The sequence below is a fragment of the Culicoides brevitarsis genome, chromosome 1, assembly GCF_036172545.1.
Source record: "Culicoides brevitarsis isolate CSIRO-B50_1 chromosome 1, AGI_CSIRO_Cbre_v1, whole genome shotgun sequence".
NCBI classification, from domain to species: Eukaryota; Metazoa; Arthropoda; class Insecta; order Diptera; family Ceratopogonidae; genus Culicoides; species Culicoides brevitarsis.
This window is the reverse complement of record NC_087085.1, coordinates 17,084,005-17,111,935: the sequence shown is the minus strand read 5'-3', so window position 1 is coordinate 17,111,935 and position 27,931 is coordinate 17,084,005. Positions and strand designations below refer to the sequence as shown.

The window sequence follows — 27,931 nt, the reverse complement described above, 5'->3', positions numbered from 1 at the left end:
CTTTGTTTGAAATTGATTCATTTCTTTTTCCAACTCACTTGCTCTATTAAAAAAGAGAGTTGGATAAAAAAATTCTTCAAGCAGATAATGTGAATGGTCTCCCCTTCTCCTCAAGTTTTTTTCTTTGTGTATTTTATCAATGCAATTTGGCCAAGCAACTTTTTTTTTAGACAAATACACGAAATTTGAGGTTTTTCGTGTCTCACTTCACTCACGTCCTCATATTTTTGTGATTGTTGTAGTTTTTATTATAAATTGAATCAAATAAATAAAAATGTCAGCATATTTCGAAAAAGTATATTATTACGAGATAAGTTGAGCAAATTTTCATTTTTTACACTTTGATGATTTTTTTCTCTCTAACAGTCGCCAATTTTCACATTAAACGCGTGACATGAATTTCTTCATAAATTAAACGAGTAACCCAAGATGATAGTTTTCAGGCTTTTATCATATCACTTACCAAATTTCACTTCATGTCATGTCGACAACGTCAAGTAAACATCAACAAAATAAAAAAAAACATTTCCCGCATAAAAATCTTCTCAGTTTCATCGCTGTTAAGTACCTTCATTTAATTATAGTGATTGCAACAATTTTATTTACTTACCACTAAGTAGCTATATACACAATCTCATCGTTTTTCCATCCTTTTTTTCGTTCGCCAGCCAGACATGAAAAAAGACTGCAATGTTTACAACAAACAAGATTTTACATTTTTTTCTGCTACAAAAGTTGAAACTAAGAAAAAGAGTAGGGAAAAAAGTCCAGAGTAATCGGATAGTCTAAACTTAAAATGATGAGAAAAAGAATCACATGCAACACAAATAAAAGAAAAATAATAATATGAAGGAAAAAAAACGTAAATAAAGTTAATTTAAATAATGAGGAAAAAACAAGCACATGAACGAGAAAACGAACGAAAGAACAGAAAATTGTAAAAAAATGTGATAGTGGTGTAAACACAGACATTTTTTATCGCTTAATGGAGTAATGGAGATAGTTTATGAGCTTCATTTAGAAAAGTTAAAGTTTAAATTGTGAAATGTGAGAAATTTTGAAGTGCTAAAAATATCAAAAGTCCCTCTTTTGAAGATTAATTTAAGCTTTATTAGATTTTTTTTAAATACATCCTTAATTGTCATTAGATTGGATTTTTTTTTCGTTTTATTAGTTTTTCCCTCATGTTACAACAACCAGTAGCGAATTTATTGAAATGCGAAGGAAAAACTGGGGAGCCGCGAATGATTATTCTTTACTTTGTCTGTACAATTTTCATTATTTTAAATAAATGAGAGTTGCGGAGACAAAGAATGAAATCGCAATTTAAGAGGCGGAAAAGCGGTAGAAAGATTGAAATTAATATGCAGATTAGTTTTCTGTCGCGCTAAAGTTCTGTATGGTAGCGTGGAGGGAAATAGATGAAATTGCATGTTTTCTTAATCTTTAGACAAGTTGAAAGAGGATTTTTAAATAAAACTTAAGCAGTTTCTTGGTTTCTGTAATTGTGTGATTTTAAATTAAGTTTTTTTTCTTTTTAAATTTTTTTTTGTTAGAAATAAAGTTTATTCACATATTTGATGAATTAATTTCAGAAATGCAGTCATTGCAAAAATTTTGTTTTATTTTTTAAATGAGGTCCTCATTAAAATTCTCTGCGGGACAAAATTATTTTTTTTAGTTATGAATCTAATTAAAATGGATTTAATTAAAATTTTTATTTAAACATTCTAATTTAAAAAAAAAAAAATAAAATAAAATTATAAAAAATATTGATTTAAAAAAAAAACAAAAAATAATTAATTAATAAATAAATTAAAAAAATAAAATAAAATAATTAAACAAAAATAAAAAAAAATGTTTTAATTTTATTGAACAAAAATAAAAGAAAATAATGAAAAACAAAAAAATTAATTAAAAAATTTATTTTAGTAGTAATTGAAAATTATAAAAAAAAATAAAAAACTAAAAAAAAAATAAATTATTTATTTCAATAAATAAATTAATAAAAAGTCAATAATTTAATAATAAGTTAAAAATTAAATAAAGAACAATTAAAAATAAATAAAATAAAAATATAGAGAGCCTTTAACTTAAAAAAAAAATATATTTGCCCCACCGGTTGCATTTTCAATCAAATTATTTTAAAAAATTCCATGTTTGTAGTTGCAAAAGTACATTTTCCAATTTTCTCAATTTATGAAATGAAATTTTTATTTCACGAGCTTGATTACTTTCATGGGACCGAACACGAGTGGCCCTAAATTGCTTATGCAAATATTTGTTCTTTTATAAAATATTCATTAATTACAGCTAATAGCACTCGCGTTTAAATTTCATCTGCGGTCCATTGCTGTCATCATTGCTGAAGAGCCTCTGGCAATGCAGAATATTTCATCACGATGATGATGATGATGTGCCAGATGCCGTTGCAAAAAAAAAGCAGTTGACAAAGAAAGAATAACAAACATTCAATAGATGGAAAATTACTGTGTGGTCACTTTTTTTTTCATTGAATTCCTTTTAATCACTCTTTTGTCTCTCAGCTCGGTCTCGTCTTTTTTCTGCCTGCCTTCATGTGGTTCGGAAAAAGTTCTATAATTATGACATAAAAGCCCGAATTAATCCCAGAGGTTATCTCCCAAAGGAAAGTCCCTTTTTGTTTGAAAGTTTTTTTTTATTGAATGTGCGTCGCAATGAATTGAATTGATATTAAAATGCACAATCAGCAGACAAAATATGTATGTGTGGAGAGATGATGAAGGAGAAGATGAATGATTGAGTACAAATTGAATGAAAATTGCTTGTCTCGGCAGAAAAGTTCGATTGGATGCGACGAAGAAAGAGACAAGGACACGTTTTATTGTCGACCGTGGGTAAAAACATTGATGACCATTTATAATTCAGGATCAACAAAACAATATTTTGCAATTTACATGAAATTGAATGGCAATTTTGTTGCCATTACTTGCACTTCCAACGATTTTTGTCGATAAAACGATGGCAATAATAAGCAAAATAATAAAAAACCGATTGTCATTTTACAATATTTTATTTTATTACAATTGAAAAAATCAATGACTTTGGAATAAATTTCAATTTTGATCGCATTTTCTGAACTTAAATCCAACTGTGACAGACAGACGACCTTCAAAAAGCAAAATTCCAAGTAAAAAATATCAGAAAATTTGTAACTATTTGTTCAAATTGAATAAATTGCAATTCATGCTAGAACTTATGTCGGGAAAAATGTAAGAAAAAATGTGAATGTGCCTTTTAAAGATATTTTATATCTTTATTTTTCCTTGATTTTTCCCTTTTTTACAACATTCGACATTGGCATCCTGAAAATGGTAAGAAGAGAAAGTCATTTAATAACTGTGCAAGACAAACAAATCGTTAAATAAATTTCCCATAAATAACAATTATGGGTGCATTTATGGTTGTTCATGGATTTTTAATGGAGTCGTGTGACTAATCTGCGATGTGAGTCATGATCCTTGCAACTTTTTTACTGCAGTGCAAAAAAATAGTGGAAAAATTGAAAAGTACGATGCCCAGGAGGAAGCTTTGAATTTTATTGGAGAACATAATCAAAGTTTTGCACTTCTTTTGTTTTACCCTTGAGACAAAAAAAAATGTAGGAGTAGATGGGATGCACTGATAAAAAGTAATTCAGATTGATCAAAAAATCGAGAGGAGGCAAAGTAAAGTTCAGTGAAATGGAAATGAGCCTTTTTCTATTTACTTTACTTCTTCAGTTAGAAACTTTCCTTGCCTTTTTTCTTCGGTTTTCGTTACTTGTCTTTTATTTTTCGAATTTCTTCTTTTTTTATTATCACCTTTTTGTGTTCTGCTCGTGTGAAATTCATTTCCTCTCCTTTCATTTGTAATGCGGCGGAGGCAAGAACAACTCAGTGAGTGTGTAATGTGAATCTACCTACTTGAAAAAACAATTGAGACGTGTATCAAAATCATATATAGATTGAAATAAAAGAGAAAAATAACGTTAAAGTGTAATAAGGTGTAAAAATGAGGAGAAGAAAAAAAAATATAAAATCAACAAGATGCCACACAACCGGCAAAGGATTTTCATTTTATCGGTTATCGGTATCATCATTACGTTGCCTTTTTCTTTTATTTTTATTTTATTTTGATTTTTATCATTGATGCCAATTTTCCAAAAGGGAACGTCATCAAAGAGAAATTGAACGAGACATGAAGCAAACGAGGTAGGTGTGACTTGGAAAAGACGAAAAAAAAAAGAAAAATAAAATTTTATTGAAAATTTTGAAGAAACGTCCATCGTTCATTCATTTCCTTTTCAATTGACATTTTATTTTTTTTTAAGTTAATATCGTTCCAATTCTGTTTACTGAAAGGATATGTTAGTAACACCTGTTGTTGCAAAAAAAAAATCTTACGAGAAAGTGACTGCGAGCAGGATTCCGGCAACATATGTGGTTGACAATGTCAATATTTGAGACAATTGTGTTAAAGTTATTAAAAAGAAGGATGATGTGAAAATAAAATGAAAATGTCAAAAGGGCGTCTTTTTGTCTTTTTCAACACAAAATGTAATTGAATTGTTTATGGTTTTGGACGCAATAAAAATAAATTTTAGTCATCTTTAAATTTATGAACGGTTTCTTACCCTGCAATAAATTGACTGCGCTCGGACAAAAGGGTCAAATTGGCTTGTCAATACCGGAAAATTATTGCGAGAATTTTTTTTTTGTAAAAAAATCAGTTCAAGAAGAAGAAAAGAATGAAAATCAAGTAAACGGATAATTAGCATCGAAATGAATTGTTTCATTAAAATCTTTCTCGTTATTTCTTCATTTTAATTCTTGTTTGAATTGAATGCAAAAAAAAGAGAAAAATAAGGAAATTTAAAGTAAACCGAATAAAAAAACTTTTCTGACATGATATGAAACGAAAGAAACACAGCAATTAAAATGCAGTTTTAAAAGTTTTTGCTTCTTTTCTTTTAATTTAAATTAAAATTAACTTTGTTACTGCATCAGCATTATCGTCGTCAAGATTTAATAAGTTTGTAGAGTTTATGAGATGACTGGAAAACGATTTTATTATTAAAATTTTTACAGATTCGGTATTTTTCTTCAATTTCACGTTTCATATTGAATTAATTATTTTCATATTGGTTCAAAAATTTTTTAATCGAAAAAAAATAATTTTAGCAATTTTTGAAAAAATATTTACCTTCATTAAATTTTAATTTTTTTAAATAAATCTGATTAAAAAAATTAAATTAAAATTAAAATTAAAAAATTAAATTTTTATTAAATTTTTTTTAAATAAAAAAAATTGAAATAATTTAAATAAAAAAATTAATTATAAATTATTTTAAAAGTAAATTAAAATTAAATTAAATTAATTAAATCAATTAAAATTATTTAAATTAAATTAAAATTAATTAAATTAAAAAATTAATTAAAATTTATTAAAATAATTTTTTTAAATTAAATTAAATTAAAATTTAATTAAAATTAAATTAAAATTAAATTTAAATTAAAATAAAATTAAATTAAATTTTTTAAATTAAAATTAAATTAAATTAAAATTAAATTTTTAAAATCAATTAAATTAAATTAAAATTAAAATAAAATTTTAATTAAAATAAAATTAAATTTTTATTAAATAAAATTTAAAATAAATCGAACACTTTACGAAAAATTACAAAAATGTCAAAAACATTTAATAAGTTTTAAGTTGTTTTTGAATTGACACCACAAAACAAGTACGTACCACAAAAAGATCGAATTTTCTTCTTCAAACAACATTTGAACAACAAACACGTCTATCTCCTTTGACCAGACCTTGTCAACTCAAATAAACGACAAGACATACAAAAGATCAATTACAAATGTCTTTTACAATGTTTAATTAATTAATCTTTGAAGTACACGCCTCCCCCATGTTTATTGCTTCCACTTGTTCAACATGCATCGATATCTCGTGTCCACACAAATAAATAATGATGCAAAAGGTAAATTGCCAAATTGACAATTTATTGATTTGTAATTTTAATTTACATGAATATTAAATTTGTGCGAGGAGACACGGCAGATGTGGGACGGCGCCAAAAAAGGAGATTAATGAAGTTATTTATGTGTCAAAGGAACTCGCCCGAGTGAATTTAAAACAAACATTTGGGCTAATTTTAATGGTGAGCACACAAACACACACACACGGAAAACAATTTCCTTCCAGGCATCTCTCTCACAAAAATGTTTTAGAGAAAAAATTTTCTGAACAAATAATTTTAAGCCAAAATTCGCCATAGAATCCGAAACTAATATTTAAGTCAAAAATTAATTAAAAAAAATATATATAAATTTCAAAAAATTAAAAAAAATTTAAAAAAAATATTTAAAAAAAATATAAAAAAAAATATTTAAAAAAAATAAAAAAATATTTAAAAAAAATTTATAAAAAAAAATATATATATAAAAAAAAAAAAATTAAAAAAAATTTAAAAAAAATATTTAAAAAAAATATAAAAAAAATATATTTAAAAAAAATTTAAAAAAAATATTTTTAAAAAAAATTTAAAAAAAATATTTAAAAAAAATATAAAAAAAATATTTAAAAAAAATTTAAAAAAATATTTAAAAAAAATATAAAAAAAAAATATATATAAAAAAAAAATTAAAAAAAATTTAAAAAAATATTTAAAAAAAATATAAAAAAAATATTTAAAAAAAATTTAAAAAAATATTTAAAAAAAATATAAAAAAAAAATATTTAAAAAAATATAATAAAAAATATATTAAAAAAATAGTCAAAATACCAAAAGTGCATGCAAATGCGTGCGACGATGCCATGCCTGCAAGGCTGAATAACAGTAAACAGAATTTATTTCGCATATTATTCGGTTCAGTGAAAGGACAAACACGAAACAACAACATTAAACCATTTTAGCCCTTTTTGCATGCCAGTGTGTGTGAATAAATATTTGCATTGCAATCGAGCTGCATATAAATTTTCTGTTAAAAGTCTCTTTGACACCGAATTAGGTTTACCTTTTGATTTTTCATGCAAAAGTAACGACTCCTTGTGGAAGCAGGTAATCCAGGCAAAAGGTAATTTTTCTCAGGTACATCTGGAGACAAACGTCACATATCGTTAAGTATCCATAAAGTTAAATAAATATGGTAAATATTATAAAAAAATAAAACAAATATTTTAAAAATATGCTTTTTAAGAGAAAAGTCGAGAATATGGAAGTTAAAAATAAATATAAAAAAAATTCGAAAAATCATTTAAAATCAAAATTAAGTTCTATTCTAAATATGTACCTAATACAAATTTTTAAAATCTGGCCCATTGCACAATTTTAAAATGATGACTCACAAAGCACATTTGAAAATTTTGTCCTAAGGCACATTTTAATTTTTTTCCAATGCACATTTTGAAATTTTCACCCAATGAACATTCTTAAAATTTTACCAATAGACATACAAAAATAAGGCTTGAATCCAAATTTTTTAAATTTTGCCCACTATACATTTTAGAATGTTGCCAAATGTATATTTGTCACATTTTAAAAATTTTAGCCCAAGGCACATTTTATTTTTTTCCAATGCATATAATGAAATGTTTGCCCCAAATTATATTCTAATATGTTTGCCCGATGAACATTATGAAATTCTTACCCAATAAGCATTTTTAGATTTTGACCCGATGCACATTGTTAAATTAAGGCCCAATGCAAATTGTTAAATTTTTTCCCTAATGTTAATTTGAAAATATTTAAAAATGTTGGCCCAGGGCACATTTGAAAATTTATCCACAATGCTTTTTCTGAAAGTTTTACCCCAATGCATATTCTGAGTTTCGACCCAGTTCACATTTTGGGATTTTGACAAAAAAAAACCATTGATAGTCGACAGAATATTAAAACCGAGATAAACAGACAACATTGGAATTTTAATAAAAAACCATATAAAAACGTATTTTTTGAAAGAAGAAGCACGTTGTAGACGTCGTCAGCAAAGAAAATTCCACATCAGTTGATTCGAGCTCAAAACCACATATGACACAAGTCAAATGACCTAACCAAATACCTGTCCCACTTTATATTTAAAACTATTTGGGCACATAATTCTTGGCTTTCTGTGTGTGTGTGCCTCGTGTTTCCTTATAACATGCATGGGGGTGCCTTGCCTGATAATAAAATATAAATCGAATGCTTGTGTGTCGCTTTAGTGGTGACTTTAATGCATCTATTGTATGTTTCGGCCCGTATTTTGTGTGAACCTAATTTGTTTAACAGCACAGACAGTCTCCTCGCTTTTGTGTGGTAGATAGAGTACAACGTCAGACTGGCCATGTCATTTATCAAAGGGATCCAAGTAGAATCGCATGCAAAATCTGGACATCCCATTATCGAATTTATTTATGTTGGAATACATTTTAAACTAAGTAGGTAAATAAATGGAATTGACAGTTTCGATATGTTGCACCATATATTATTTTTCCTCTCTCTGTATATGTTTAACAACGCCACGACACACACCTGCAGCAATGAATTTTGTCCGTATCAGGTAGCCAGACAAAATTTCACAGAAAAGTTCAAATATTTGGCTTTTCCTTAACTTTGTGGTACGAAAGAAAATTTTCGGCTTCCTGGAATATATTTGAAAAATAAATAACTAGATTAAAATATGAAAGAAAAGAAGGTTTTCTTTATAATAGAAAATTCTTTTTGAAAGAAATGCTAATGTGAGGTGACATGACCGCTCTCATATTTGATTGAAAATGTGAAAAATACGAAAAAAATTATGGAAAAAATCTCAAGAAGAAATCCAATCCAATCATTCAAATTTTTTAATCACATCAAAACTTCTTCTGTAACTTTTTTTTAAACAGAATTAAAGTATTTTATTCGTTACTTTTTTTTTCACTGGAGGCTATTTTTACGCAACAATTTCTTTACCACATCACATTTTTTTTTGAGAAGAAACTTTTTCTACTTTCTCAAACAAAAGTTTTTCTTTTCCTTATAAATAAATTTTTAATATGATTTAAAAAAAAGTTTTATTTTACCTGATTATTAAATAAATTTTATAGTTTACGAAATTATTATGCAAAGTTTGTCTTAACAATCAAATTATTATCGAAAAATTCGTCTGAATAATTTTTCTCTTTTAAATTTTATCGTTACAGGTCATACAAAAATTGTTAATGATATAATTGGAGCCGAAAAATAAAAATAAATCAACAAAAATGAGTTACTCTCAAGGTAAATATAAATATTTTACTGCTTTAATTTAATTATTCCACTCAAATAAATAAATTTTATCCATACCCGAAAAAAAATACGCGATCGCAATATTTTAAAATTTCTGATTTGTAACTAAAATGTTGGGCATTATAAATATTAAAAAAAAAACCAACAAAAAAACGTTCAATATTTACAATTTTCAAGCATCATCAGAAAAAAATAATGTTTAAATGCAGCACAAGTAAAAACAAAAAAGGACAAAATTTGTGTAAAATTGATTGAATATTCTGTGCAAAAATTTTCATCACGTGCAATTTCTCTCATCATAAATAATAAATTCGCATATACGAGACAGAAGCTTACTGCGAAAAGCTAAAGTAAATCGACACAACATTATTTGCTATTTTTGTGTTGAATCTGTTCACCTGCCGCATCGTTGCCTTGTCGTCTCTGCTGCTAACATGCTAGCAAAATGAAATGCCGCCGCAATAATACAAGAGAGGTTTGAAATTTTTATTGCACACAATTCGTTCATGGATTCTTTTTCGAGTACTCCAGTGACGATGATGATGGTAAATCTGTACAAAATTTTTTTTTCTGCAACGAAACAGAACAATATAAATGGTTAAAGGTGAATAATGCGAATTTAATACTGCAGACAAGGCACATGTACCTTTACTCTCTTTTTTTTACAAGTTTTAAAGCCTTTTAAATAATAAATTGATGATAAATAGTTCAGTTTATGTGAAGTGAATGCCAGGCATTTTATGAACAATTGGGGAATTTGTACGTGTTTTACGAGATTTAATTGGGCTGAATTTAATAGTGATTCAATTGCAACGAAAATTTTGTTCTATTGAAGAAAATTTAAGTAAAATTGAACTTTTTTTGTTCTTCGTAGAAGAAATTTTTCATGAAAATAACCGAAAAACTTTTTTTTTGTGTCTAAGAAAAAACCGAAAAAGAGAAAGTTTTGAATAAATTAAATAAATACTTGAAAAAGAAATTGTCTTGTCTGTGTTTCCCATCAATATTGTTGTTTCTGATCCTTCAGATTGCTTTTTTCTCTTTTTTTCTTTCAAGTTTTCTTTTAAACCTAAAAGTATCCCCGAATCAATAACAATAAAATACTATAAAATATTTCAAATGAGTAGACATAAACTAATATTACGTGCTTTTGATGTCTATCTATCTACTTTTTCATTGTCTTTTCTCAACATTTAAAAAATTTTGTAAAAAAAACTTTCTTTAACTCATTACCGTTGGTCCAAAATAAATAAAATCGGTTGAAAAAGGGACTCTTTGCTCCCCAAAAAAACATTCGATTGTTTATTCTACAAAACGTGAGACGATTTGTAATTGCTTGTAATTTTTTATTGTTCCAATAATAATTTCATCTTACGCAAAGAGATACGATGAAAAACGTATGTCTTATCAAAAACCATCGAATAAATGGTCGCTGGGGAGATGATCATTAGTCCCCAAATCAGAGAAAGAAACACAAAAAATGGCTAATAAAAGGGAGAGAGAAAAAATGTTCAAAATGCCATAAATGTCATTTCAATTCAAATTCGAGCAATTGATTCGTCCCTCATTTTTTTCCGGTATTCCTTTAAAAAAATGAGGAAAAAATAAAAAATAGAGGTAAGACATTGCTTTCTTTCCTTTTAAAATGATTAGATGGATTTATTTCTGTCTGTCTACTTTCCACGACTTTCTGATCCGTTTATGCGGTTCTTTACGCTTTTTTTGTTCTGATTGTGGTTTCTTTTCTATTTTTTGTTAAAATTTGTCTGGAAATGTAAAAGGATTTCTTTTTGTTGCATTGAAAGATGTCAAAATACAAGAAAAAATCCAATAAAATTAATGAACCTTGAAATTAATGAATCCAAGACTTTTTAACGTTTGATCTCTCTCACAACAATTTTCTGAAAAAAAAAAATTTTTTTAAAGAAGACAAAAAATTTTCAATTGCTGTAAAAAAATTTAATTACACGAAATTTTCTCATAAAATCCTGTTTTATTAAATTTTTCGCAGCAATAAAATTCGTTTCACTTTCGCGCGCCACGTTCCAAAGTAGAAAAAGAAAAATTAAGCTTAATAAAAGCAAAACAATGCTCTTACATACCGTTTAATTTACGAATTGTGTGTGAATTTAAGAATAGCGTGAAAATTTTCGGAAGGTGAAACATTTTTCAATTTACCTATTTATTCGTATGCGAAAATAAAAGCAGTTAAATTTCCATTTCTCCTTACAAAAAAAGAGCAACAACGACGCACAATTTCACAGCATATTTTCTTATCTTTCGCTCGTAATTCAGATATGAGAGAAAAGTTATGATTACGCTAAAATTTCATTGTCTTCCCGTGTGTGTGTGTGAGTTTTCTTAAAAATAATGCGATACAATGGAATAATAGAGTTGGTGCTCTCGACATCGGAACATATGTAACATATGAATATTATCTCCCTGCGAAATAAAAAAAACGAACGTAAAATGAAAAGTTTATTACAACGCAATTTTATAACAAAACAACATCATAAGAGAAAGAGATAAAGAAAATTTTGCTTGTTGGCGTTTTAATTTTTTGGTTGTCATTCGATGGTATGAGTGACGATGCCGTGAATGACTTTAAATAATTTTGTGTCCCTTTAATAGGCATTATCCCTTTTTACTTGGAAACACTTTTTCGGAGAAGACAAAGCAATCTCATGCTAAATGATTTTGCTTTATTCGTTTTAATACACAAAAATACGGCAAAAATTAAATAATAATAGTCAAGAGGAAAATTATAAGCTGATTTAAAGTTATTAATTCGACGCTCAAACGATGGAGATGGAGACAGAGCAAAAATCCACCATGCATGAAATATGCCGCACTTTTCATTTTTTCTCATCTGTAGAAAATTGTGTGTCGGGAGAAAAAAGGGGAAGACAATAGAATTGAATGAATGACAGCTATTTCGCTTTTTTGTGAGCATTTTATAAATAAACAGCAACCAGTTAAATAAAATTAAATTGTCTACTTAAATATTTTACTTTTTCCGCTGTTAGTGACGATGAAGAGTGAAACATAAAAGGGCAAGAATCATTTTACCGTGAATATTAACTTCATCGCAGGAAATTCGGGAAGAAAACGTTAATTTTTGATCAAATCCGTGATTGTTGTGATTACTTAATTACATATTTTGACTTTTCTCGGAATATTTTAATTTTTTCTAATCGCATTTAGGGGGAGATTTTAGAATTTAATTAAAAATATTTTCAATAAGAGACACAATTCCGTAATATTTAGCACTTAATAAACAGTCAATTATATTTTCAATTTTGTATACCTACGTTCCCGGCCTCTGGCAAATGAAGAGTCCTGCAACCTGGTGAAAATAGTTTATGTTTAATTTACAAAACAAAAACATAATAATGTTATCTCAACACTGAATATAATAAAATAAAATAATAATGTACACAGTTTACGTGACAAAATTTGTTTTCTCACCTTTGTACGTTGCGACATAAATAGAGAGATGCTCTGGCAAAGTTTCCTCGAAGGTGACTAGAAGGGAAGCTGTTCGTTCATATAGTAGTTTTGTTTTGCCATTAGCTATTTAGATTTTCCTGTACAATTGAGATGCAGTGTTCAGACGAAAAGAAACCACGTGGAGATCAAAATGGCGCCAAATTGATCTTTACTTCAAAAACTTAAAATTTTTGAGAAAAAGTGCAAATAATCCGAAAAGTTTTTAGTTTTCTGCTTTATTTTAGACAACAAATTAAATCAAATTATTTTTTTACGATGAAATTATTCATTTTCATTTCCTACTTTGAAAATGATTTACATTTGTTTTGGCAAATATTTCACAGTTATTTAAGTTTTGACATAAAGCATTGTTTTACCGTATTAAGTACTTTGTATAAACCTTCTGTATACATTTTATGAATTTGTTCAATTTTTCTCGTTTGTGAAATTTTCTTAGCAGTATCTGTAACAAGCTTTGATAAAACAAGATGGACGTCATTTACGCAGGGTTGGATCTAAATAAATAAAATAGTAATAATTTTTTTTAAATATCTCATTGAAAAACTGTTTACCTTCCGACTGGCTCCCGTAATTTTAATCCAGTTCAAAATAGTATCCGATGCCTTTTTAAAATTTGGTCTTAGATAACCTTCGATTTGTTTACCAACACTTTTGAAGTCGACTAGATCAAGTTTTTGTTTGATATTTTTAAGTAAGTCATTTGTTTGTTGAGCTTCTGATGATGCCTTTGGTTTTTTCTTGTTTTCGGATAAAATTGCTAGAAGATCGGAGTCACTAAAGTCTCTGAAATTAAATAAAGCAAAGGTTTAAATGCTTTGAATGATGATATTGGAAAAAAATATATTACTCAGTTGGTACCACTTTTGAAGGTTTTTGTGTTGTAGTCATATCATCTGTGATGTGCCCATCAAGTGCATCACTTAGATCGAAGCTAGTCACATAATGTGATATAGAAATAAGAACTATTACTAAGATAACCTTACTCATTGTTGAAGCGGATATTCAGAACTAGCTTACTTTAGATTAAATCACTTCTTATATACTAAATGAATTACATCTGGCAATTTAGATTTTTTTTAAATTTTAATCCAATCCATTTGTCAATCAACTTCTATAAAAATTTAAAATGGCTTCTGTAGCTTTTCTTATTTTTATAAATCGTTTAAATTTAGTTTTGGCTATCGTTTATCGTTAGTTTGTAAAAGCCGAATTTTTAAGAATTTTTAAGTCGTATTTTTTCTAAGTGAAAATGATAAATTAATAAAATTTTGGTAAATTAATAAAAAAATGATTTTTGTTGAATTTTCTTAAATTTCAAAATATTTATATTAAAAAGTTTACATACCTGAAAATTTGTGAAAACTCTCGTCCAAACAATTTTATTAATATTTTTTATTTTAAAGAAAAGTTTTTAAAATTTCAAAATTTTCAAGCTCACAAATTTGAAAAAAAACCATTAATACCGGAGTTGCATTCCACGGAAAACAGTTCATTAATTTTTTGCATTTCAAACATCATAAAATAGTAATAATCCTCTATATGGCGTGCGAAAGAGTAGAGTGAGTAAAATAGTTTTCATAATAACATTATAAAGACGAAGAAAAGGAACGTATGAAGCAACATTTTTCGCATGCCACTCCGCCACCAGACAATTTTTGCTGCAAGGTGTAAGAATTTTCATCCTCCGACACACACACACAAATTCCATAGAAAAGAGATGTTGAGACAATCATGTTCAAACCTCACATAGTTAAATAATACTTGAAATAATAGCCCATGGGGACATATTGCACTCGCACACACAATGCAAAATGTTTTTATACGATTTTGATTATCAAGTAGTATGTGTTATTCAGACAAAAGTGAGACTGTAGATTAGACAAAAGCTGTGACAACCCAAAATTTATATATTTCTTCGAGGAGGCAATAATTAGATAGAAAGATAATAATGAGGGGGTGTTGAAAATTGTCATTGTCGTTCATTTGGAGGGACAGACAGACTCAAGTCGTTTCATTGTGTCAGAGATAATACACGCACGAAATAATATGCGAATAAATCAATTTTCAATTTTCATGCTAGGACGAATAAATAAAATGGGGGATTTCCACGCGTCATGGAGACCAATTTATTACGATTTAGGATTTAAGTTTAAAAGTGCACTTTTCTTACCCGCAGTCGCTCTTTGTGGCAAATCGTCGTGCGAGTGTTAATGACAGCCAACGGAAATAAGCTGTCATTCGATAAAAGTTGATGAATAAACAGAATTTTGTAACATCTTTTATGTGTGCGGCAAAGAAGTTAACGGCATGTAACATAAATTAAAATCTCGTTACAAGGAGAGAGATGAAGCCACAAAAGGTTTGACATTAACCAGTTTATGGATTCAATATTTCACAATATTAACTTGGCTAAGCTACTGCTACTAATGTGTGTCTTTAGCCATTATTTGCTTGCCATTAACATGGTGTAGAGTTAAATATTCAAGATGAACCTCAAAATACATAAAATGTGGTTTTTGGCCAACTAACCACGATAAATTAATGCAATATAATATTTTATGTTCAATTTGATCCAAATTAGGCAGGAATTTAGGGTGAGTTAAAGTCGTTCCAGCACAGAAATGTACAATTTTTTATTGTATGGTTAAGTTATGAACTCATAAAGAGTTCAAGAAACGACTCTCGACCTGTTTCCGTCTTCTGAATACATTACGCCTTTCATTTCATGTGCAAAATGGTAATTTCATAGAGGCAGAAAAGACACCTAATCACCATAATTTTATTAAGAAAGTCATCGCACACAAGAGAAAAAGGAAAAAAAAACTTTTGAGATTGTACGACAGCTGCCAAAAGGACCGGAAAAGGTGCATGTAACATCATAATTTGTGTCAAAGATGAGAAGAGTACCTGAGGAGAGTGTGCAAAAGGATGGAATAATTTTTCTTCTCAACGTTCTTTATGACACGAGATAGAAAATAAGTTTTTTCTATGAAAGAGTTGTCTACGACGGCGGCATGTTTATCCAACAAATTATGTCTATTCTGCTTGTTCTACAAGAAGAAATCCTCTTACATTCGCATTCATAATCAAAGTTATCACACACACAAACACACATATCATTAAAAATGTTTAAAGAAGAAAAAAACGAAAAATAGGCACAAATTACATAAATGAGCAAAACTTGTACCAACGACGTACTATTTCTGAATGGGTTGCTACGTGACCAAGAAAATGTTGTGTCTGAAGTTTTTTTTTCGGGTCTAGTGCCATCCATTAAATCACGAGAGCAAGAAGAAGAAGAAGTAGAAGAAAAAGGAGCAACGCTTTAACGTGTGTTTGATTTAAACACACGAGAAAACATGCTTGGAAAAACAAATTTTTGTTGGCAGACTTTCGGTAAACAGCAGCGAAAAATAACAAAAATTTATGATTATTAAAACATTAAACTCTTGTTTAAGTGGTTGACTGAGTGTGGAGTGTTTTTGGGAAAATGTTCCTTGTGTCATTTTAATTACAAGAAATTTACGAGAAGAAAATTAAGTGGAAATGTCACATTAATCGCAAAAATTTACTGAAGGGATTTTATTGTCAAGAGTATCTAAAGTTATGTTTTTCACATCACCCATGATTTTATGATTTCATGATTTTATCGAAAAAAAAATATGGAATGAGATTTTTTGACGTTTTCATGTTAGTTATGCCTCGAAAAAACCTAAATTAAAAATTCTGGAATGAGCTTTTAAAATTTTAGACAATTTTTTAGCGGAATTGGGTATATAAAAGTACCTCTTTGACATACCCAATCTCACTAAAAATGTATAGAAATACTGAAGCTCATTCCAGAATTTTTAAATTAGGTTTTTTCGATTACTTTAGGCCTAACTATCACGAAACCATCAAAAAATCTCATTCTACTTAGGCGCCATCCATATACGGCGTCGGATAAAAAGGGACATTTTTTGACCCCCACCCCCCCTATAATCGGAAACCGTCGGAATATAAAGACCCCCTCTAATTTACGACGTACTTTTTAGTAAAATCCCCCCCTTTTCGAGAAAAATTGTTAAAAATTAGCTCAAATTTATATGGAAATTTTGTGAAAAATTGTACATGTTTACTCAGTAAGTTAAAAAACAAATCAAAAAAGTTTGAAGCGTTTAAATATTACTGACAAATTGAAACAAAAAATCTTAACTATAGAGAATTTATACGACGTCGTATTTTCTTTTTAACCCCCCCTCCCCCTACGTCGAAATCCATCGGAAATTCATGGACCCCCACCCCCCCTCAAACTTCCGACGCCGTAAATGGATGGCGCCTTATATGAACAAGTGATGTGTTTTTTCAACTTTTCAAAAAAGTGTAAAAAAAATCATAAATTGTCGTCACGTTTGCAAAAAGACGCGTCGTTCTAGCCTAATTTTCACTCCACTCGACAAATTAGGTGTCTCGAAGCGCAAAAACGGCAGTCTTTGTACATTTTTTATTAACCTTGACATCAACAACAACTGTAACGTTCTTTGATTAATGAATTCCCATGAAACGATTTTTTATGGTCGTCTCTGTTTTTTACTTTTTTTCGTGCACTTAACAGCTTAATTTGTAAGCGAGACATGAACTGCAATAAAAATTTTTCAGAGGAAGTCTAATTACGCCATCAATTGTGTCCCAAAGGTCCATTTATGCCGTTTTATCCTGTCTGTGATGATGATGATGATGTCTTCCTTTGCGTTCAATCTCATTGCGAAGCAAAAAATCGATTTTTGGACAAAAACCAAAATTAATCCTTGTATCAACAACTGCTGGTTATAATAATGTTACTGAAGTTGTGTCAATATTGGCACAAAATTATGTATTGATCAAAAATCCCGTGTGTTTGTGTATATGGCATTTTTTGCTGCCGTATCGTGTTTGGGTCGGACAAACAAGGAACATGTCACATCATCATGTTGTCGGAACATGCATTAGATGCTGTTTGTCAATGTAATCAATTACTGGCGATAATAACACAATAACCTTCGATGACCCTTCGCTTTTTTATTATTTAAGGGATTTATTCTGAGGAGATTGAATTTTTTTATGAAAGTCACTTGATTTTATTTGAAAGACTTGATGAAAAAAAAAATATTTTTAATTCTTTAGGATATTAATATATTCTTGACATATTGAACCACGTGACAACTTAAAACGTTTCATAAAATAATATTCAATAATATGTAAGCAACCTTCTATTCTACCATGTCTCTCTCTGTCTTTGGTTAATATATTTATATAAATATTTTGTTCAATTTTTATCCTTTCCACAACGATTTTTTATACCAATTTCATCTAAGATTCATAAAAATAATAAATTACGCTACAAAATTCGATTATTATCTGACACGACGGCAGTAGAAACCGAGCTGTCGACACATTTCACACAACATTTGTTGATGCACCTTGCTTTGGTCGGAGACATCGAGGCCATCTGGTTTCTCCAAAGGTCTCTGAAAATTTAAAAATATTTTTTAATTTGTGAATTTAAGATTTTTGAGTTAAAATTTTTGATTAGATATTAGATAAATTTTGATTTTTTTTAAATTTTAATGATTAAAATTTTTTTTTTTTTTTTTTTTTTTAAATTTTTTTTTTTTTTTAAATATTAATAATTTTTTATTTTGAATTTAAAAATTAATTTAATTCAATTATTTTATCATTAAAAAAATTATTTTAATCAATTTCAAAAAATTGTGTATTAAAAATTATTTAATTAGTTTATTAAAAAAATATTTAATTTAAATATTTTAAAACATTTTAAATCAAAATTTAAACAATTACTGAAAAAGGAATAAAACACCCCGTGAATTGAAATTATTTTTTTTTCAAAGTTTTAAAAAACTAGAAAATTCAAATGTGAAATTTTTCCAAATTTTTAATTAAATTTTAAAAAAATAAAAAAAATTATTTTTAATTAAATACATTCATAATTTTTTTTTAAATATAGAAATTTTTTTTATGAAAATTTGGAAACCCTTATTATTTTTAAACAGAATAAAACCCTCTGAACAGAATAATTTTCAAGTCTTGAACTTATTTTGTCAACTAAGCTTTGCTTTAATGATGATCTCACTCATGACAAAAATTGAAACTCTACCTGTTTGTGTGGATAAACATTCATTTGACACTTGATACATTGCTGCGCCATATTTGCCCATGAATTGCCACTCATCCACTTCCTTTTGCATTTCGGGCACTTGTACTCTCCAAAACAGCGTCTTTTGCCCTGATACGGAGTTTTTCCATCAATTCTGGGACGTGCCTGTCAAATAATTTTTTCAGTGACTTGTAAAATTTTTGCAATTTAAGACTTACTTGTGGACAATCCCTTATGTAATGTCCTTTCTTGAAACACAAATGACACAAATAATTCGCTGGCGGAATTCTCAAGGGCTTCTGCTTGTAATTGTCGATGCATAACTCATTGAATTGGTCGCACAAGTCAAACGTTGGATCGTGCGACGTATTGATGGGAGATGTGGGATTATAATTGCCGTTATAGGGGTACGTTTGTGCTGTTGGAAAGGGACGCCACACTGGCGGACAAACTTTCGATGAAGGCTAAAAAAATTTTTTTTTAAATTAAATTTTTAAGAAATAAAAAAAAAATCTTACCGATAAGGCATCCCCTGTCTGTCCCACTGGCATGTAGAACCACTGCAACGGCGGACTGCAAATACTATGATTATTCGACTGTGTCGTCTCCGTCGATTCCAGCACCATGTCTGAGTTATATCGTGGACCCGTTAACACCGTTGGTGATATAACAGTTGGCGGCATCGAAAATATAAATTTTTGCGAATCCAACGTTGGTAACTTTTTATTTGATCCGCAAATTAATCACATCTAAAAATTTCAAATTTATTATGCACATTAACGACTTCATGGAACAATGAGTGGAATTCCGTTCAATATCAAAGCCAAAATTTTGTGTTTTAAAATTAATATTTTTTTTTGCCAAAACAACGACATGTGTCACGTTTTCACACATCAAACTACCGTAATGTTAATAATGCTAAGAGAAAAAAAAAACTTAAAAATTGAAATGAATCAAAAAAATGTAGAAAAAATAGAAAAAATTTAAGACAAGGCTAAATTTGATGTTAAGAGAACAAAATTTCTCTTCAATTTTTTATAATTTTTTTTAAAATCAATTTTCAATTGTTTTTGACACTAAAATATTAATTTTATATTAAAAATGTATGAAAATTAAATTTTAATTTAAAAATTTTTAAAAATTAAAATTTAAAAAAAAATTAAGGAAACAAGTTTCAACTTCTATTTCTCTTCAAGAGAAAGAATTTTCAAATTCTATTAGAATTATCAACATTACGGTAATCGTTTATTTACACGTCGTGCGAAATGATTATTATTTTAATAAAAAATTATTTTCTTCCTGAAATTTTCTTTCGTACGGAAAAAACACGAAAAAATGTGCATTACAACTCGAAATGTTTACAGATTTTTGTTCTAAAAGTGTTATTAAAGAGCCAACAACCGGGCATACGCACAATTTCTCTATTTTGTTCTATATATAAGTGTAGAAATATTATTTTCTGTTCTATGTATATATGTAAATTTTATGTTTGAAATGTTTAGATTTCAAGTAAAAACCTATTTTTAGAATTTATTATTGTTATTATTACATATACACGTTCAGAACGTTTTTATTTGATGTGTTTTTACCGAAAAGTCGTCTTTTTTACATGACTTGCCTGCGCTAGACGACTGGCGGTGTAAAGAAAACCAGGAAGAAATAATTTCGTATTGTTTGTGTCGTCAAAAATTATACATTTTTTGTGTCATGTTGTGCACGAGGTGCAAACAGATTTTCGTGTGTCTCGTGTGATCTAAATATTTTCTTTGATTTATTATTTATTAATAATTTTCGCGTTCATTTGGCTTAAAAGGTCGTCGGCTTTTTTCTGGCACAAAATTCTTGAATTTTTAGAATTTTCTTCCAATTTTTCCAAGAATTTCTTAATAATTTTCATATTTTACCGATTTTTATTTTTGTATAAATTTTCCACTGCGAAACACTTTAAATGAATTTTCTTTCACATCTAATTAGCGTAAAATACGAAAAATCAACACACACCGTCTTAATTAGTTGAACCGCGGTTCTTCTCTAACGAAATATTTTTACTCGTCGTCTTACAAACCAGACGTCGATTTATTGTCAGCATAAATATCGAGTGCGTTCTCAGAGTTTTTCTCTCTCGGATCGGATCGGAATGCACAAACGACAACGCAGAGAACGATCGAGAGCACGACTGAAATATCAGAAATAAAAAACGATAAACAGAGCAACTTGATCATGTTTACATACAAAATTTCTTTTTTGTAAACAAAAAAAGTGCGGTTTTAGATAAAAAAAAAATTTGTTTGGATAGACAAAAAATTATCTCTCTGGATTTTTATTTTATTCTGTGAAATCAATGAAATAGTTTACTTTCGAATGAAATGCGGCAAAAAGTACAAATTTCATGAAATAAAGTGAAGTTGAATAAGAAGACAAAAGGTCTCCTGAAAGAACATGCACACAATGGCAAAACGATACCCTTTTTACTTGAGCTTAGCTCATAGAATATTCAAAACAGAAACAACAAGCAAGCAAGTGCAAAAGACAAATAAATATAGCAGAGAGTTTGCATTTATAGTGTTTCAAAATGCATTTTATGGCATTAAAAAGGTGCTTTTGCAAAATGTTTATGTTAAAGTTTTTTTCTTCTGTTTTTTTGTATTTTATTTTTTGAGGTTACTCGAGTTGTTGTTGTTTGTTTCTGCTTTGAAAGACGACGCACAGTGGGAGGATTTTGCGAAATTACGGGCAAAAATTGTAGAAATTTAAAAATTCATGGAAAATTCCGAAACCAAAGAAAATCTCATTGGCTGTAAATTTAGAGAAAATTACTAAAAATTAATTTTGCTGAAGTATTCGGTATGAACAGCCCCTAAAAGTAAGCAATGTACGCCAATAAAAATCCAAAAGTAGCTGAGAAATTAGGTTTCTGAAGGGTACCTAACCTAAATAAAACTTGAAACGAAATATTTTCTCATCATAGTATTTCTGCATATTTTGTACAAATTTTTATCGTTTTAACTCAACACTTCTCAAAAATCTAAAAGTTACGATTTTCAAAAAATTTTTTGTTGAAATTGATTTTTGGAACTATTTCGGTGAGAAAAAAAAATATGTTTTAAATTTAAACTCGAAACCTGATTTTTTATCATTTTCAGAAACATAATTTTCCAACTATTTTTTGGATCTTTGTAAGCGTGTTGTGGATACTTTTAGGGATTTTATATGCCAAATAAATCAGGGTAATTAATTTTTTATAATTTTTCTTTAATCTACTGCCAATAAGCTTTCTTTTGTTATGCGGATGTTCCTTGAATTAAAAAAATGTTTTAAATTTTTTGCACAAAATTTCGCAAAATGCCCCACTGTGCAACGAGGAGCGACGTAGTTTCATCAAGTTTTCATGTTTTTCGTACATTCACACCGTGCAGCGTACATGTCATTATTAGACGACTAAAAACTCGTGAAGCAATAAAGCTTTTCTTACATTTTTAATGTATGTCACATTCGAAATGCAAGGCAATTTTAGCATTTTCCAATGAATAAAAGGCAATACAAAAAAAAACTAAAAGGAACATTCACATTTGACGCACATGACAAAATAACATGTATATGAAATGAAAGACAGAACAGAGACTTGTTTTTCTTTATTTATTTTTTTTGTTTTTTCTCATTGTTTTTCTACTAATGCGACAGCTTTAGTATTTTTTAACGATCTACGCACGTTCCCTTCTTATAACACTTTTTTCCCGTGTTTTTCTCACTCTCTCTCTGTATTTTTTTCTCTTTGAGGCAGCAGACAAACACATTCAATGCAATACATAATAATAGAAAATGTTCACGTGTATTTTACTCGCGATGAATGAATCGTCTACTTTTTTGTGTGTGCCGCGCGCGCGAATATTCGAAATTTAATTGTCTGCAGTCTCGCTGCTGCTGCTACTGCTATGTGAAAACACAAAAACTGCAATTTTAATGCAAAATTATTCCTTTTAGTCTTTTTGAAGTCGCGTACAGAGACAATCGAAGGCAGAAATGAAAGTTTATGGCATTCGCTTTAAAAAAAAAAGGAACACCGGCGAAAGGAAGAAAATAACAATGCAACGCAGACAAATAAATATCAAAAACATATGTAGCAGCGAACGAGCGTAGCAGGGAGACGTAGTCAATAAAATGGTCACGTATCAAATTAAAACTATTAAATTTTTCTTGTAAATTTTATTGCCGCCAAGCGAAGAAAGTGAATCGATTTTTCAACGACAGACAGAAGCAGTAAATTTTTCCAATAAATAAATATTCGTGCAGTAAAAGTTGGTCAAAAGCACGAGTAAGCAGCCAAACGACAAACACGGCAATTAATTTAATTATTCCAGATATTCATGGAGAATATTTTGCTCGTATGAATATTAATTTTTGTTTTAAATAATAATAAAATGATAACGAGCGCCCATATTTCTATTGATTTATTCTGGGGAATTCATGCATGATGCAATGAATTGTCATGCAGACAGGCACATATTTTTGTGAACTATTTTTGCAGTGTGTAAAAAGTTTTTGTCTCGCAAAAAAATTTTAAATTTCATTTTTTTTTTTAATAAAAATCATACTTTTTTGTCTCTTTAAAATAATTTTTTTTTTAATGAAAAAATAGAATTTTAATTTATTTTTTATATAAAATTATTTTTATTATAATTTTTTTTTATTTTATTTAAAAAACATATAAATTAAATTAAAATTATTTTTTTAATTTAATAGAAAAAATTAAATAAAAATAGTTAATTTAATTTAATTAAAAAAATTAAATTTAATTTAATAAATTTCATTAATTTTTTATTTAGGTACCTATATAAAACAAAAAAAAAAATTAAAATCAAATTCATTATTAAATTTTATTAAAAAAAAATTTTATAAAATAAAATTAAATTTTTTTCTAAATAAATACATTAAATTAATTTAATTAATAAATTTCATAAAATAAAAATTAAATTAATTGCTTTTATTAACTAATTTTTTTTAACTAAACTTTTTTTTTCTAATTCTAAATTAAAATTTAATTAAAAAAAATATATAAAAATTGGAAAAAATGTTAAATTAATTCAATTTAATTTAAAACAAATAATTTCAATTTGAATTTAATAAATTAACATTTTTCGAGCTAAATTTGAGCTAGATAATTTTTTTACAGTTGAAACGATTGTAGTTGAAAAATTTGTTTGAACAAAGAACTCATTCATACGGGAAGCAATTTTTCCATCACATCAAATTGCATCACTTCACAAAAAATAAAAAAAATGCAAGAATAATTGAAAATTCAGCTTTGTGCGAAAAATGCATCATCTCAAAAGTGCATCAAAAGCTAACAAACTCAATAGCCTCGAGACCATAATAATTTAAAAAAGCTGATGAGACCGAAAAAGAACGCAAAACTTTTCCTTTAAATTTCATTTCGAACAACAACAAACATCAGCAAATGACGAGAAACGTCGATCGATGCACCTCAATTGTTCATTGTTTACTCTCCTAAAAAAAATGTGATGTCCTAATTTTTTTTTGCTTGCTTTGCTCTCTTTAAAAGCGACTAACAACCTACAAATCGAATAAAAATTTGTATTTTTGTGCTCTATTCTTTCAGCATGCACATAAAATTCACTTGGCTTGCCTTATTTTTTGGCAGAAACACACAGAGACACACAAAAAAAAAATAAATGAATACGACAACAGAAAAATTTTAAAATTCAAAATATGTTCCCGCATCCGTTTTTATGTTATTATTATTATTTTTTTGGGGGTTGCACGATGAAAATATGGTCGTTGTCGGTCGTTTGTGAATCATCAGCAAATTTTATTGTACCATTTCGAATAGAATAATGAATGTGAGCAAAAAATGTACAAACAAACAGAGAAAAAAAGAAACGAATTGGACCTAATTTTATTAAAAAGCACAATTTTTGTGTTGATAAATATTTTTTTTTATTATTTATTTTTGCCAGTAACGAGAGTCGGTCGAACGTACGAAGGGAGAATAATATTAACAACAAAATTATATTGATTATGATGATTTTTCTGTGTTAAATTGCATTTTCATCATTTTTTTGTGTACATGACGAAGCATTTTTTATTTTGGGGATTCCCGTCTCGGTCGGTGGTGAATTGAATTTGTATCAATTTTCATTAATTTTGTTAGAAAAAAAAATTTGAATAATTTCATTACGTTGTGTTAGTTTAAACAATCATCCTTAACGATATCAAGCCTGCAGGTTTATTTCCCAACAATTAAAATTCAACGCTTTTGACTTGTCCCAACAATTATGTTGATATAATTTGCCCTCATTTGGCATGCAAAGTCCGGCACAATGTGTGGGAACGAATTTTCATGTAACGTCAGAAATTCACTCTTATTGTTATTATTATTTTGCATAAATAATCAACTCAACTAAAATCCCGTGTGATGCATATATTTGGACCAATGCGTGTCATAATTGCCAATAAAATTGTATAAAATGCATCTCTTGTAAGTACCAACCACTAATATTGCAATTTTCAACTCTAAATTTGCATTGATGATAATGTTGATGATGGTTATGATGATAATATAATTGTATAATAATGAAGTTGTGCGCGCCCGGTTATTGTTATTTAAATGTCTCGTTCGTGCGTGAGTGCGACGATAAAGGCAATTTTATTAGAGGTAATTAGTGGAAACGACATTTAAGGGAATTTAATTATTTTTTGTGTTAAAAGGTCGGAAAATTTTCAGAAAAATAACATTTTGAAATTTTTTAAATGAAAATAAAGTTTTTTGAAAATAAATAAAGTAAAGAAACAAATTTTGAACATCACTCAAATTCTGATTCACAAATCTTTTTGAGGTTTTTAAAAATGTGTCAAGATTAGCTTAAAGAAGGTTTTGGAGCAAAAAAAAAATGTAGAAGATCTGAAAGATGGAAAAAAATTTGAAAATAGAAAATTTCGTGGAAAAATAAGAAAAATTTTATTACTAAGTGACCAATGAGATACCTTTGAGTGACTCTGAGTTCTTATTCATAAGGAAAATTTAAATGCTACTCTTAAGGGTTCCATTGGAAATTCCATGAGAGACCTAAAATGTGTGTTGGGTCAAGGTTTTAGATGTGCGAAAGTTAAGAAAATGGAAATAATATTTTGAAAAACAAACTCGACAGGTACGTAGAACGAAATCTACGTGTATCGCTAGTTTTTTTTTAAATATTTAGTAACCATGGATTTTTTTAAGTTTTTTTTTTAATCAAGATGAGGTGTCAAAATTTGTTTAAAGAACTGCAAATTTTAATAATTATTGAAAAATATTTTTTTTTGAAATTTAATTAAAAAATTCAAGACTCAAATTTTATTAAAAATTTTAATGAAAAATTAAAAAAAAAAACTAAATTAAAAATAATTAAATTAAATTAAAATTAAAATTAAATTAAAATGTAAAAAAAAATCTGAATTAAAAAAATTTTTTTGGAAAAATTGCCAAAGTCCAAACCATAACAAATTCTATTCTATAAAGAATTTTTTTGAAAATTATGTAGAAAACGTTATGTTAATTTGTTTGACTTACAAAAAGGCATAGAAAAAATCACTACTCTTTTTCCTCTTTTATATTCGTTTTAAAATAACTTTTTTGCTTCAATTAGGTAATTTGTATTTTTTGTTTTAAAGAGTAATTCTAAAGAGTTATGTATTATTCTAGTGACTCAATTTCCAACTACATAATATTTTTTTTTGAGAAACTTGTAATTTTTTCAAGCACTCGTATTCATATTTTAGCACTCTTGAGCAGTGGCGGAAATACTCGGATGTGACCTGAGGTCATTAGTTTTTTTCAACAATGTTAGGGCCTATTTTAAAGAATTTTGTTCTACAGCTTATCAGCTTGTCGGTAAATCAGCCACTGCTCTTGAGTGCCTATTTTGCTTCCCTTAAATAAGCTTCCTTAATTTAATGAAACCCCACTGTTATTTAAATACAAAAATCTGAACGAGCAAAGTCATTTTTCTATCTGGTGCCTTTTTAAATGTGACAAAAATAATTCGCAAGCATCACTCTGCTAACACAAATACACCAACTCTTATAAAAATTTATATTCAAAACGATATAAAATATTTATAATAACACGGCTTGAATGTGAGTGATTCAGATTTCTGCTCTGCACTCCTTTTTTTCTATATTCATCCATCTCATCATCGCTCGTCGCACATAGAAAACGTTTAACAAGCAATATCCATGATGATGTCTGGCAAGCAAATAATAACACACATTTCCACACTCATCATGCGATGCCGGCGTGTGCTGGTATTAAAAAAGCTGTTTCCATTCATCGCTTAATTTGTTTTTGCTCACTCATCATCATCATCATCATGCTCCACGTTTCTAGTGCCATGTGAAGTACTTATCTATGCCAGGAACGAGTTTGTGTGAGCTTAAAAGGCAGCACAGCAACTACGCCAAGTTTAATTAAAGTTATGAGAATTGAAAATTATTGCCTGGATCGGCAACTCGGCAGCACTCGGATAAATTGATTGCGTTGCATGGCACTCGACTCGTCGAAAAAAAAAAAAGGTGAAGAGGAGCTGTTGATTGTTGTGGTTTTTCACTCGAAACGTAAACACGAAGGAGAGATAGTAATTGGCTCCGATCGATAGAATCGGTGAAAGTGTAGGAAGAACCCCCTTCGCTTTTTGCTTCTTCTCTCTCTTGTATTTTGATTAAATTAATTTTTTAATGACATAATAAAACACAAACACCTTCCATTCAAGTTTTGTTCGGCTCTGTTGTGAAAAGACTGCTTTCGAGAAGACAAATACCGACAAAAGATTTCAATTCCCAAAAATCATTTAATTTAATCATAATTTTAAATTTGAAACAAAAACAAAAGGAGAAAGATATGAAAATTGAATGTTATGTGTTTTTTAACTTTCTACATCGACGCAGTGTGTCTGTGTCACTGAATGGCACATCAGACAGTTTTATCTGCCGAAATGTATCAAAAAAGCATATAATCA

At 28.3% G+C, this 27,931-nt stretch overlaps 1 protein-coding gene and 2 long non-coding RNA genes across 3 annotated transcripts in view; 1 reads left to right on the top strand and 2 right to left on the bottom strand.

The window, feature by feature from the left end:
* Positions 1 to 27,931, top strand: part of LOC134827296 (uncharacterized) — a 57,468-nt gene that overhangs the window by 13,755 nt on the left and 15,782 nt on the right. Inside the window, exon 2 of the long non-coding RNA XR_010161765.1 lies at positions 9,193 to 9,268. This is a non-coding gene — a long non-coding RNA (uncharacterized LOC134827296). The remainder of the gene's footprint in view (positions 1 to 9,192; positions 9,269 to 27,931) is intronic.
* Positions 13,039 to 13,779, bottom strand: LOC134827247 (uncharacterized). Its single transcript, XR_010161758.1, has 3 exons — positions 13,635 to 13,779; positions 13,339 to 13,570; positions 13,039 to 13,281 (listed from the first exon to the last, which is right to left on the bottom strand). It is a non-coding gene; the product is annotated as an uncharacterized LOC134827247 (long non-coding RNA).
* LOC134827094 (zinc finger CCHC domain-containing protein 24-like) lies at positions 17,965 to 20,944 on the bottom strand. The gene is made up of 5 exons (XM_063839634.1): positions 20,825 to 20,944; positions 19,439 to 19,669; positions 19,139 to 19,384; positions 18,921 to 19,085; positions 17,965 to 18,273 (listed from the first exon to the last, which is right to left on the bottom strand). Exons 2-5 carry the CDS (start codon positions 19,601 to 19,603, stop codon positions 18,160 to 18,162), a joined length of 690 nt encoding a protein of 229 aa, XP_063695704.1. The 5' UTR covers positions 19,604 to 19,669; positions 20,825 to 20,944; the 3' UTR covers positions 17,965 to 18,159.

What these genes read in the sequence shown, in the direction of transcription:
- LOC134827094 (XM_063839634.1), bottom strand. Translation starts at nt 19,603, where the DNA reads ATGCCGCCAACTGTTATATCACCAACGGTGTTAACGGGTCCACGATAT. An exon ending in AGACAGGGGATGCCTTATCG is followed by an intron (nt 19,385 to 19,438) that starts GTAAGATTTTTT and finishes AAATTTTTTTAG; the next exon opens with CCTTCATCGAAAGTTTGTCC. An exon ending in ATGTTTATCCACACAAACAG is followed by an intron (nt 18,274 to 18,920) that starts GTAGAGTTTCAA and finishes TTAAATTTTCAG; the next exon opens with AGACCTTTGGAGAAACCAGA.